Below are 12,817 nucleotides of genomic sequence, written 5' to 3' on the forward strand. Positions count from 1 at the left end.
GAAGTTCTTCTATAAGATTAAAACCCATATGAGGTGGTAATTAGGTAGTAGTCTCATATACCTTTGGATATATTGACTAGGATGCAAGTTAGATATATAGATCCTACAATATTCAAATTTGTGAAATCTTATCAAGAAATGCTTAAAGAAACTAAAAAAAGTTTGAAAAAACTAACAAACAAATGAAAAAGTATGTTGGCAAAAGGAAGGAGCCATTAGAGTTCCAAATGGGTGTAAAGTGTTGTTGAAACTTACACCATAGATTTGGAAGAAAATCATAGTATAGAGGATCTTGATCATAAAGTATGACAATCAATTTGAAGTAACTACAAAGCTTAGTGCAATTGCATATAGGTTGAAGCTTTTGAATAGATTGAAAATTCACCATTTTTTTCATGTATTTTATTAAAACCTCTTCCTAAGTATCAAGATCCTATCAAGGTGTGGCATAAGCATGCACTTTCAACCATTTGAATGCATTTTGAGCAAGAGGCTCAAATCTACCATGAAGGTAAGCAAAAGAATAGAATGATTGATTACTTAGTCCATTGGAAAGGGACTTTGGGAACTAAACCTAGAACGATACAATTTTGTGGCAATTTGAAGAGGCAATAAAGGAGTATTTACAACTAAGCCAATCAAGATGCAACCCCACCTAGTGGGTTGGTTTGCTAACACCTTGACCATTGTAATATGGGATTAAGGTTTCATATGGTGGCACTTTACACCCATAAGTGCCTATAATATGCAAGGCAACTTGTCTTGTTCAATACAAAGTGACAAACAAGGATGTTTGCTAGGTTGAGTAATATATTGGTGTAAGAGAATGAGTGTTAAGTGGTGGTTTGATGGTGAATTGAGAATTGCAGCAAAGAGACATGCACACACAAGGCACCATGTGGGTGGCTCAATTGCATGAAAATTTGAGTGTAAGATTTTCTTAGGTTGAAGATTTTCTTTCAAAAACGATGCCTTGAAAATGTATTTCCAAATGGAATCATAATTTTTTTTAATTTTTTTTTATTAAATTCTCTTTAATAATGATAAAAAAAAAAATCTAATATGTTAACAGAAGCACTTATGATGTCTTGTTAAATTAGGAAATGCTTAAAAATCTTTTCAAGGGAGGGTGACTCTCTTTAAGGAGAATGGGTGACAATGACTATGCCACACCACAAACATGACTTGGAGCCTCAAACATGTTTTATGAGAAATAACTTCAACTCTAGCCTTCTTTGGTTGATTTAATTTATCGTCTGCAAACCTAATTCTAGGATGGTTGGGATTTGTAGGAAATAGGTCCTTTAAATTTTCACTCTTAGCATGTAGAAATGATCACCATTATACAGCTTAGAAGTTGTCGTGTTGAAATAGATGTAGTCAGGATGGTTGCATTTAAGCTACAACCTTTACATACCAATCGTTGGTTTCATTGTACCAGGAGGCCGGTTGAAGAACTTTGAAGCCTCCACCCACTTCTTAAATCTTGTTTTATATTTGATTACCAAACGAACAATGCAGGGTAGCCGTTGAAAATGTCGAGAGATTCCTGGACATATTCTAAAAGAGTAATTATATTACTTAAAGCCAATATTTTGTTTTTGCCCACCGACCTCAACCAAGTTTGAGTATTGCAACTAAAATCCAAAGTTGGTTTGGATAAATTCGTTAGTTACCAACCCATTATGCAACTACAGCAGAGGCTTGTTCCCGGTGCAGTTGATCTTAACCTCCACAGTTCCACTAACAAAATGTCGAACCCAAATATTTGCAGGTTCCATAAAATACGCTCCCGAGTGCCAAGAGGTCAAAAGCATCTCTCTTTCATCCTATACTCCAAAAATCATTTTTATTGTAATTAGATGAAACAATTAAACCCGGTCGGCCTAAAAACATTCTATTTCATTGCAGTTAGATTTTAAGTACGGAAAAAAATAAAAAAAGGCGCAAAAAGCAGTTCAATCTTTTTTCTTTTTTTCATTTTTTAAAATTTATTTTCCATGCACCTCTGGTCCAGAGAGGACTAGTCGTCGGCCGTTGGTAATCAAAATTACAAAACCAGGCTTATGCATATTTCAATGCTTCACTTCCTGAGAAGCTAGGATTTCATTTCATTGATTGAGGTCATCATCGGTGAAACAAGATGGCAAAGTTGGCCAGTAGTAAAGAAATTACAAATTAGCTCCAATTCTATAAGTCTAGTGGTGCAGCAGTGATTGGATAAGTTGTAAATGCCTACGATTTTGTTGAGGGTGAAAACAAAGTGTTATTGTGTCTGCCATTTGGTCCCCATCATGAAAGTATCCTCTCCCTTTCTGGGTGGTCCAAAATTAAAGAGAAAAACTTAATGCAGCCCTGATAATTGAAGAAACAAAAGCGACCTACAAGCTGATTGCTCGTCCAAGTTGCCTTTCCTGTTCCCCTCTTTTGAGGACAGAAAATGGACTTCCACATTATATTGGAAATTTGCAACACAAATTATGGTCAGTGTGCGGATGAGAGAAATCATTTAAATGGAAACAAAAGAAAAAACAAAGGGAATGTGATAAGTCGATCCCCAGCAAGAAACAAAAAAGAGCCGTACCAGAACTGCAAGCCTTGCCTCTTTAGCTTGGAACTACCATACATGTATCTGTCTTCCATCTGGAAAATATACAGAATAAGCTGTCAGTATTTCTTCCTTGGGGTGTAAAAGGTCGGTTGTCAATACAATGAAGATAGGTATAGCCATCCCATCTATGAAGGGCATAGGGTTCATTCCCAAATATTTTATTGCCAGCAATGTCTTTGTAATATCAAAAAACCCAAAGCCTTAAAACAACCTTAGACAGCTGCTTGTTGATACTACAAAATTCCCAAACCTTGCTACATCAAATCTAAGTGAAAAAAAAATTGCAAGCAATTGCAGGAAATCCATCTGAGCAATGTGATGCCGTGACTGAACAAGTGCCCTAGAACATCCAACTAGTTGCCATTTGCAAGATTCACTATGTCATCTTAAAGATATTAGGGCTAATTGAGGGTCTAGTTATGACAAAAGCAAAGAATGGACTCAAGGGATTGGTGCAATAATGAGTAAGATGGCAGCATTTCTAGGTAATAATAGAATTTTGTCAGATGTAGAAGCTACCTCACATCTGGAATCTTATCCATAACGACGATCAGGAATAATGGAAGCAAGTTTGGGAGCAGGAATGTTCAGAGTTAAGCCATTCTAGAATAAATTGAGTTCCCCTGAGAACTTAACCTTGCAGGTTGGACACATTAAACCAGTTGAACCTGTTTGTGTTGCATTGCCAACATTCTCATGATGGAACTCATTTCTGCACCAGATGCATAATGCGGCAACCAGATGCCTCCCAGCTACTTTTGGCAACAAAGTTTCCTTTTCAAGCCATTCAGAAGAATTGAACCCTTGTTCCATCCCTGCATCATATGACAATACTTTGGAATCTTCTGAAAGAGAGTTTCTTTGTGCAGTCAGAGAACTGAATTTCAGATTTTCTATGCTATCAGTGTTGAACTTCTCATTTGCAGTACAGAGTCCATTTAACCCCTGCCCATCATATTAAGATATGTCAGAACTTAGATGTTCTGTAAAAAGAACAAAAAAATAATACACACCAAAACTATATATATATGGATGACATCTTATTTTTCTTATGTGAGTGTTTGTGCATGGGAAGGAGACAATTCAGGAGGTGTAGGAACCAAATAGGTTTTTAAATACCAATCCACCTCTATCATTACAATGGATTTTCACTTCCATTTAATCAAGCAATTTAAGGTTTCTGGAGAAAAGCAAAATTCAAATAGCACCTACCATGCAAAACAAGCAACAAGAAGATAACAATACCACAACATTTTTTGCTGTAGGATAGGCATATAAACCAAAATGGAATAAAATGAACATACAAAGCAGAAATTTAGAAACTAAAAGCAATACCAATAAAACCTAGATGATGATCAAAATAATTTAGGATCAGGGAAGTAAGAGTAACTGACTATAGCAATGTCATTTCGTAATGCCATTTTATCAAGTACCAGAGCATTTTATCATTTTACTGTCATAAGTGGACTCAAGAATGGCTAGTTTCATACCTTATCTGAGATTACGTCAAACGTGGGAAAGCAACTGGATGAAAGCACCATTGAAGATGAAGAATTGCCTAAAGCACTCTGCAGCACATTTTCTTCATCACTTCTCCACATAACCTCAGCCATGACGTCCTGACCAGGTTGGGCATGACTGCCGCCGAAACCAATCATCAGCTCAGTATTACTAGGATTTTCTACTTCCCTAAGTCTTGGAACCTCCCAGAATCTTCCAGGATAAACCCTCTTCAAATCATTACCAATGCCGCATTTTTGCTCACCATCAGATTGAATACAAAATCCACTCTCAGAATGTCCTCCCAGTTTGAGCTCTGCCACTGCACTATTGCAAAACCCAGTAACAGGACTTTCAGCACCAATTTTTTGCTCATTCTTAGAAAGAATAGATAAATAACCTTCAGATCCTCTTTGCTTCTGAACACTTGTCACAACATCCATACCTACTCCAGTGTTGCTCATGTTGCCAGAAGTAATGATTAGCTCACTATTCCTAGAGTTGTTTATTTCATCAAATTTGAGCTTATCCATTGTGCCAATAGAAAACTTATTCCCATTATTTTCAACGCCCCATATTTGTTCCTTACAAGATGGAGTGAGAGCACCACTTTCAGAACCTTTTTCCTGCAGGGGTTTTGTGCAAGCAGAAACCCAATTGGTGTTATTTTTAAAGCATGTTTGATCCTTCCAGGATGAAACAAGAGAACAGCTTCCAGAACTTATTCCCCACTCAATACAGGTCACAGCATCCTCATTAGGCTGAGGGTGATTGCTACCAAAGCCAAATGTTAGTTCATTATTCCCAGAGTTGTCCGCTTCAACTCTAGGCCTGCCAGTGCCAGTAGAAACCCAACTGCCATTATTGTTGACATCATATGTCTGGTTATTGCCAGATAGAGTGACGCTTTTAGAACATCTTTGCTGATTGGACTCCACTATGGGAGGAGATAAAACTCCATTCATATTATTAACAAAACCACATTTTTGCTCGTTTGGGAAAGGAACAGGCAAATGGCAGTCTTCAGAAACTCTTTGCTGCTTGACATTAATTGCAATATCTTTACCATATGTAGCACAATTGTCAAAATCAAATATTGGCTCATGTTGCCCAAATTCATCCTTGCAGTCAATTTTCATCTCTTTGATTGTGCTAGTAAAAAGCCTATCCTCGGCAATTTCAGCACATGTCTCTCCTTTATCATTTGGAGTAGCTAGACCACTTTCATAACTTATCTCCTGCCTGAGCTCTTTCTTTAAGCTAGTGGAAGCACCATGCACATTGTCTTCAACCTCGCATGTTTGCTGATTTTCAGAAGGAGCAACTGAATAACTTTCAGAAATTCTTTCCTCGCTGCCACATAATTCATTGATTCCATCTGTGGGGCATTTGAGAACATTTGACTCATTGGAAGCTTTCTGAATACTTCTATCCTCACTTGTGGACAAGGCAGCTTCAGCAAGACTAGTTTTAGCAGCTAAAATATCAGGAGCCTCATGCACCTTCCCCAGTCTATCATTTCTTGTATTACAATCTTTATCCTGCTCGTCAACAGATTCGTCAGCAAAAGTTCCATCATTTTGGGTCACCTCAAAGTGCTGCCCCATATGAAAGAAAGAATTATTGGATTTGCCAATATGAGTTTCTTTAATAGAATCTGCTTTTGGTGTCTTATGGGTAAGACCAAAACTCATTCCATCATTGGCTTGGCCATTTGTAGTTTTCTCAATAGAATCACTGACAAGTCCATCCAAGGGAGTGGGATCACTATTTAGCACTGATGTTTCAGCGTTCTTAACAGATGTTTTTGTGTGGATCTCAACATGGCGATTGTAACCATTCTCTTCATGGAATATCTCATGGCAGAACCGACATTCATATTTTCCCTCTTTCATTATCACCTCATTGCAGATGGATGAACTGAGTTTACAGCTATTTGCAGTCCCATTGTGAGATGATGATAGGTGGTGCAATAAATCATCCTTCTCATCAAATGTCATGGCACATTTATGGCATTTCAAAATTTCCCCCACTTTGACCTCCCATGAATTACCCATGTTCAATAAGGTGGCTTGCTTCTCATGATAAGTAGGTATAGTAGTAACGGTTGATGGTGAAGAGCAAACAAGACCATCCTTACTCTTGTCATCTTTGAGGGTAAGACCAGCTGCCTGTTGAATACAACATAATAGAAAGAAATATGAATTGCACTGTTGAAAGGGGCTAAACAAGTACTATAACCACCAACTTACATTTCCAGGAGAAATTTGATGGGCAAGTTGACTATTCTCATCATTGTGACCATAATTTGGCTGTCTTGCATCTTGGAGTCCAGACAAAGAAAGCAAACATGAAGAAACTTCCTTGCAGGACACAAACTGCTGCCCATTAGGGCTGAATAGTAATAGATAAGGGAAATTTGTGTAAGTAAAGAACAACACAACCAATAATATATAAATTGGCCGAAAATATATTTTCAATAACTAGGTAGAAACCGCATAACTAATAAAACAGAAAAGGCAAGAAAAGAAACTTTAACATGAATAAGAGTATCTTTGTAAACTAAAAAAACATATATGTTGATCAATGTCTGTTAAGAAATAATCATCTGACATGTAGCAAACACGCCAGTAAAATGGAAAACCCCATCTGATGGATCCTTCCAAGAAAACCACTACTCAAAAATTGAGAAAGATTCCATAGACTCAAGTTTCCTTTTTGAGAAAAAAACTCACCTATAATCTGCATAATGGACAAGCATTGGACATAATTTATCTTTCATGAATGAGAGGGTTCTATGTAAAATTAAGTGCACAGTAGATCCTCTACATTTCAAAACATCTAGAACACAACACCTTGGCCTCCAGAAACTTGTTTAAACACTGACCCCTAAAATACAGCAATAGATTCAATGCAGCATCAAGATCCAACCATTAAGACAAGACTGTGGTATTTAAATAACCATGGTATTTAAACCAAATTTTCTCTTACAACTGATAGAGTAAACCAAAACCTAAGACTTTATCATTTGACTATACACAAGGATCAAAACCATGTCTACAAAATGAGTGTGACCAAAATCAGGATGTTAAAGGTGAAAGGAGTGATAAGATAAGAAAAGATAAAATGCCATTGAAGCCTAGCTCAAGTGGCATGGGGATGTGGGAGGTTCTGAGTTCTTGTCCTAAAAGCAACATCAATAATAATAAGGAAGAAGAAGTGCCATAGGGCAAGAAGAAGAAGAAGAAGTAAAAGAAGAAAAAGAAGAAAAACTAATGAATACATTAAAGAACATAGCTATTCAAAATGTATGATATACAATATGATACAATGATAGAATACAAATTTTTTTAAACTAAAATGACAATATCACCGGTATGTAACTCATCTTAACTGTATGAGATACACATTATAATACACAATATCATGGTACAAGGATCCTTGACCGTTTTCAATAGTTTCTAAGAAAAATCAAATTTGAAAAAAAAATTCGTTAAAAGATTATTCTATTAGTAGTTCAAAAATGCACTTTAAAGTTAAAAGTTAAATGACAAAAAGAAAAGAGAAAATATCTTCTCTTTTTTTTTTTTGTGATAGGTAAAAAAAGGCTTGCATTAGAAACACCTAAAGCAGCAAAAGCAATACGCACGAAATATACAAATAACACCCTAAAAAACGAAGTAGTAAGGAGACAAAAAAAGACCTTCCCCTTACTTTACAAGCAACCAATCTATAAAATCAATAATAGATATAGTGTGATTCTCTATAAACACCCTACCCCAATTCACAAAAGTATACATGAATAAAGACTTAATTGATTGGTCAAACCGTTCAATGTTATTGAAAGCTCTTCCATTTCTTTCCTTCAATAAAGTCCACATTAGACATAAGGGGGCAACCCTCCTTGCATTCTTCCTTTTTTTACCCACGAAAGGACCATGTCAACCTAATAAACCCCTCCTGACTGAGGAATGCATAACCCACTGCATGCCGAAAAGGAAGTAGATCAAACTCCACAACATTCTAGCCTTGCCACAAAATAGAAGTGGTCGGTGGTTTCCTCCTCTTCTTTGCACAAGTTGCCCTCATTCAAGATATTCCACCCCCTTCTTTTCAGCTCATCAAGGGACTAAATTTTCGGTCCAAGACGCTTCCCAAACAAAAAAGCTCCCCCTCACTAGAGCCCAAGACCTCCAAATCATATCCCATGGAAAAGGATCTCTAGAGACCCTTGTGTAGGAGCAATAGAGGGAACTAACTGAAAATTTTCTATTCTTATTCTCTCTCCAACTCAAAATGTCCTCCACTCCTCTTCTCACTGCCAAGGGCTGCAGTTTGCTAAACAAAGACTCCACTTCATCCATCTCCCAATCATTAAAATGTCTTTATAAGTAGGGATTCCAGAAACCTAAATCCCCACCTTCCTCCCAAGCTTCTGACACCCAACTGTCTTTATTTACAACCAAAAGAAATAAGTTAAGGAAAGCTTCTTTCAAGGATTGGTCCTCACACCACAAGTCTTTCCAAAACTTAACCCTTTTCCCATTCCCTACTAAAAAGTGGGATCTACGTCTTATGCCCTCCCGTTCATTTCTAATGGCTTTCCACACCCCCACATCATAGCCTCCTCTCACTCTTCCTGAATACATGATATAAGAGACAACTACATGAGGACCCTTGACCCTTTTTGGCAGCTTCTAACAAATATCAAATTTAGAAAAAAAAAAACTAATATATTAGACACTGATGATAAAAAGGAAAGAGAAAATGTATCTTATCTTAACTATATACTATGATACATATCTTATCTTAACTCTATGTTACGATACATATAAGGTACATGATATAATAAATAATACAGTAATAAAAAGACCTTTACTACTTTAATAGTTTCTAAACAAAATAAAATTTGGAAAAAAAGTTGTTAAATAATCATTATACTGATCATCTAAAATTTACTTTAAATTTAAAAATCAATAATAAAAAGGAAAGAGAAACATGTCTTATGTCTTAAATATAACTTACAATACATATAAGAAACACGATATAATACATGATTCCACCGCTTCTAGGCATTTCTAATACAAGCTCTTTTTTACCTAAAAAAAAGAAACAATATAATACATGATACAACGATAAATAGTTTTTAAAATCAAATCAAATTTGGAAAAAAATTATTAAAAAGTTATTATATTAATTGTCTAACATGTATTTTAACGTTAAAATTTGATGAAATAAAGCATAGATAGAAGAAAATAACCTACATAAAAAAGCTGCATACCTATGGTTAGAGGCACACATGAAAGACTGAAACATAATTATGTACATTCTTGAAACGAATTTTAGGAAGTTGTTATTTGAATAATTTGAATGTTGAACTTGAAAATATTGGTGAATGAAATTTTTTGCTCAATTTTTAGAGTGTGTTTGGATGCACTTCTTCTTTTCTATTTTTTTAAAATTAGAAAATAGTAGTAGCTTTTATATAAAATGCAAGAATTCTAAGAGGCTTATTGGAAAAGTAATGCTTTTAAAAACTGTTTAAAAAAATTTTACTACCTCAAATTTTAAAATTTCTGAAAGTGATTTTAAAGACACAAGATAAATCTTTATTTTTTACACAAGATGTTCTACTTTCATATGGAAATTTCTGATTTTAAAAACGAAGAAATAGGAAGTGTATCCAAATGAGCACTGAGTTTTTCATTTTCAAAATGTTTTCCCGCTTTGTAGAAGGGAACGGAAATGACCCTAGAAAGTTAGAACTTTAAAGGCATCATATAAACACACACATTCAACAACGCAGACAAGCATATTTAACTAGTTAGAAATTTTGGAACTAGAAATAATAGATAAAAATTCACAAAATGAAAAAAATATTTTTATATTATTTGATGAAATTGCATGTCAAAATGTCATAGTTTGTTAAGTAGAAGTTGTAAAAACTCTATTTTTTAAGGTTTTTACATGTATATGTTGATGAATGGCTAAGTATTAATATTTTTAATCTTACTCTCTTTCATGAATTTGACTATGTACTTCATTCTTCTATATATGGTTCTTGGAACTCCATGCCTATAGACCCAACTGAAATCATTTGTCACATGAAGCTCCTTGGAAAAACTGAAGTGAAGAACAGAGATCCAATCCATATATGGCACAGTACTTCCCATCCATAGGAACCAAATTGATTTAACATCATTCTTCTCAGTGTGGTTTTTTTTTTTTTTTTGGTTCATAATTTCAACTATCATTAGCCATTCAAATTCCATAACAAATGTATATTGCATGAGACAATTAATTAACAGCCTTGATCTATACATCAATACAAATCAATCACACACAAATTATCAAGAAAGCAAAACCTTATGTATCTGCGACAGAATAACCAGACGCGGCCTTCTTTCCTCTTCATAGAGAGCAAAAGCTTCCAACCCTGGGGCAATACATCTCCGAAATCACTTGCCTCCACAATCTTCCTCTTCTTCCTCCTACTCCCCCATTGCCCACTCAGACCCGTCAAGAACCCTAACAACTCTTCCTCTGTGGTCAAACCCTCTGTCCTCCTCCTCAATTCCGGACCAAAAGGGTCCTCCGCATTCGCCAAAGCCGCAACATCTACGACGACACCATTATTATTTATAATCCCCATACCCCCACCTTCACCGCTTCCACCATTCTGATAAACAGCTATCGTCTTCTCGCTCTTGGGTCGCCCTCGCTTCCTCTTCCTCCCACTGTCGGCAACAACATCAATGGGAATATTTTGCAAAATCTCATTAGACGATTCCCTATATTCGACTTGAACCGGGATTAGGTCATCGGCGTGAGTCTCGGTAGCGAACAAGCCTTTAAGGAGTCCGATAATTAAGGAGTTTTCTTCATCGACGGGCTCAAGGGCAGCTTTCTGGTTAAGGTGGGGCGAGAATCTGGGCCGGCGGGGAATGGTGGCAGCGATATCGGGCTTGCGAGGGGCGAGGCGGAGGCGGGAGTATGTCTGTTTTCGGCTACCGGCACTTTCATTGAAGATGGAGCGGTCAATTTTGGGGATGACAACGTCGTCGCAGCGGCGGAGATCGGAGGAGTGTGAAGAAGTAAGAGAGAGGGCCTGGAGTTCTGATTGGGAAAGGAAGCGGAGATCGATGAGTGGCAACGCCTCCAGGTGGAGACCGCCGGAGGCTGTGGAGGAGGAGGAGGCCATGGACATGGAATGGCTGTTGGAGTGCCTTTTGAGAGGAGCTTTTTATTTTTATTTTTATTTTTATTTTTTCCTCAGTTGGCGAGCCTGAGTCAATCGCAGAAAATGGTGAGAGAAGAGAGAGGGTGGGTGGTGGGAGTTTCAAGGGACTGTTTCAAAGGCCCATTTCATTTCCCCCACACCACCTCCATTCTTGTTGGGCTTGTGAACCTGTCCAGGCCCACTTAATTTGAATTTTACGTAAGACTTGTACCTTATATGATTTCTTCTATGAATGAGTCGTTTTTAAAATTAATATAAAAATACAAACAAAATAAGAATAATTATTTTCTTACTTTATCTCTACATTTTAAAATAAAATACATATATTTTAAAATGTAAAAAAAATTCAAAAATCATAGAAGGAACTTATCAAAATTATTTTCTTAATTTTAAAATACAAATATTATGTTATTCATTGGAATTGGATATTATATTTCATTTGATATGAAATACAGGTATTATAATATAATTTTTAATAAAATATAATATTCTTGAATATTATGGCAAGAAGATTAAGATATATATATATATATATATATATATATATATATATATATATATATATATTGTTATGAAAAGACTATTAAGATAAATAATTATTTAATTTATTGTCTTTCAATAAATTTTAGATAAATAGTAAATAATATTAGTATAAGAGGAAATTTAAAAAATCAACTAACCATTGAGAAATGAAATTGACGTGTTATGTGTATGACTCCAATGGTGGCTCAATACGATTTATTTGATGATTGCATTGAATTACTGTTTTTGAAAATTATTTAATTTATTAAGTAATCTCATATGTGCTGTTTGGTTGTTCATGGATCACCAACTGTAAAATTATATTTGGTTTTAAAAAAATTGAGAAGAAAAAATAGAAGAAAATAAAAAATGAAGTTGAGCTTATTTTAAGTTTTTGATATAAATAATAAATAAATTTTCATCTAGATAAAATCAAATTTATTTTCTTTAAAATTTTATAAAATAATCAAATATAAAAAAATTATTTTTTTATCTTATTATTTTTTGAGAATTAAACATAACCTTAGTGATTTGGAGAAGTGATAACCTAAAAAATTTTCTCAAACCTATCTCTAACATTTGTTTTAAACTCATTTTCCTTTCCATGTTTTTTAGTCCTTTTTATTTGAATTTTGGCCCAATTTTCAGGCTCATTTCTTATTCATCTTGGAAGATTAAACCACCTTTCAATTACTTTATTTTATTTTATTTTATTTTAGGTTTAATCTCCATCATCATCCTTTCATTTCAAATCTTAAAAGACCATATTTTTTAACCACCTTGCACCTACCCATAATTGGGATTTTTTTATAAATGTACATACAGTTTATTTTTTAAAATACCACATATTAAAAAATAATTAAAATTCTACAAAATTTATAATAGAAATTAAAATTTATGAAATTATAAAAGATGTATTTGAAAATATATTTTTAATATATATC

At 34.9% G+C, this 12,817-nt stretch overlaps 1 protein-coding gene across 2 annotated transcripts; it reads right to left on the bottom strand.

Annotated features, from left to right (window-relative positions):
* Positions 1 to 2,073: 2,073 nt before the first annotated feature.
* LOC117906678 lies at positions 2,074 to 11,382 on the bottom strand. Of its 2 annotated transcripts, XR_004649873.1 has the most exons (5): positions 10,477 to 11,382; positions 6,364 to 6,505; positions 4,102 to 6,282; positions 3,131 to 3,556; positions 2,074 to 2,643 (listed from the first exon to the last, which is right to left on the bottom strand). XR_004649873.1 is itself a non-coding variant. In XM_034819817.1 (4 exons), exons 1-4 carry the CDS (start codon positions 11,316 to 11,318, stop codon positions 3,215 to 3,217), a joined length of 3,507 nt encoding a protein of 1,168 aa, XP_034675708.1. In that variant the 5' UTR covers positions 11,319 to 11,382; the 3' UTR covers positions 2,701 to 3,214. The 2 variants fall into 2 exon arrangements, 1 of the variants encoding a protein (XP_034675708.1); XM_034819817.1 differs by lacking the exon at positions 2,074 to 2,643 and having other exon boundaries at positions 2,701 to 3,556.
* Between the last annotated feature and the right edge of the window lie 1,435 nt (positions 11,383 to 12,817).

Source organism: Vitis riparia, chromosome 18 (assembly GCF_004353265.1).
Source record: "Vitis riparia cultivar Riparia Gloire de Montpellier isolate 1030 chromosome 18, EGFV_Vit.rip_1.0, whole genome shotgun sequence".
Lineage (NCBI taxonomy): Eukaryota > Viridiplantae > Streptophyta > Magnoliopsida > Vitales > Vitaceae > Vitis > Vitis riparia.

What these genes read in the sequence shown, in the direction of transcription:
- LOC117906678 (XM_034819817.1), bottom strand. Translation starts at nt 11,318, where the DNA reads ATGTCCATGGCCTCCTCCTCCTCCACAGCCTCCGGCGGTCTCCACCTG. An exon ending in TTCTGTCGCAGATACATAAG is followed by an intron (nt 6,506 to 10,476) that starts GTTTTGCTTTCT and finishes ATTACTATTCAG; the next exon opens with CCCTAATGGGCAGCAGTTTG. An exon ending in ATCAAATTTCTCCTGGAAAT is followed by an intron (nt 6,283 to 6,363) that starts GTAAGTTGGTGG and finishes TGTATTCAACAG; the next exon opens with GCAGCTGGTCTTACCCTCAA.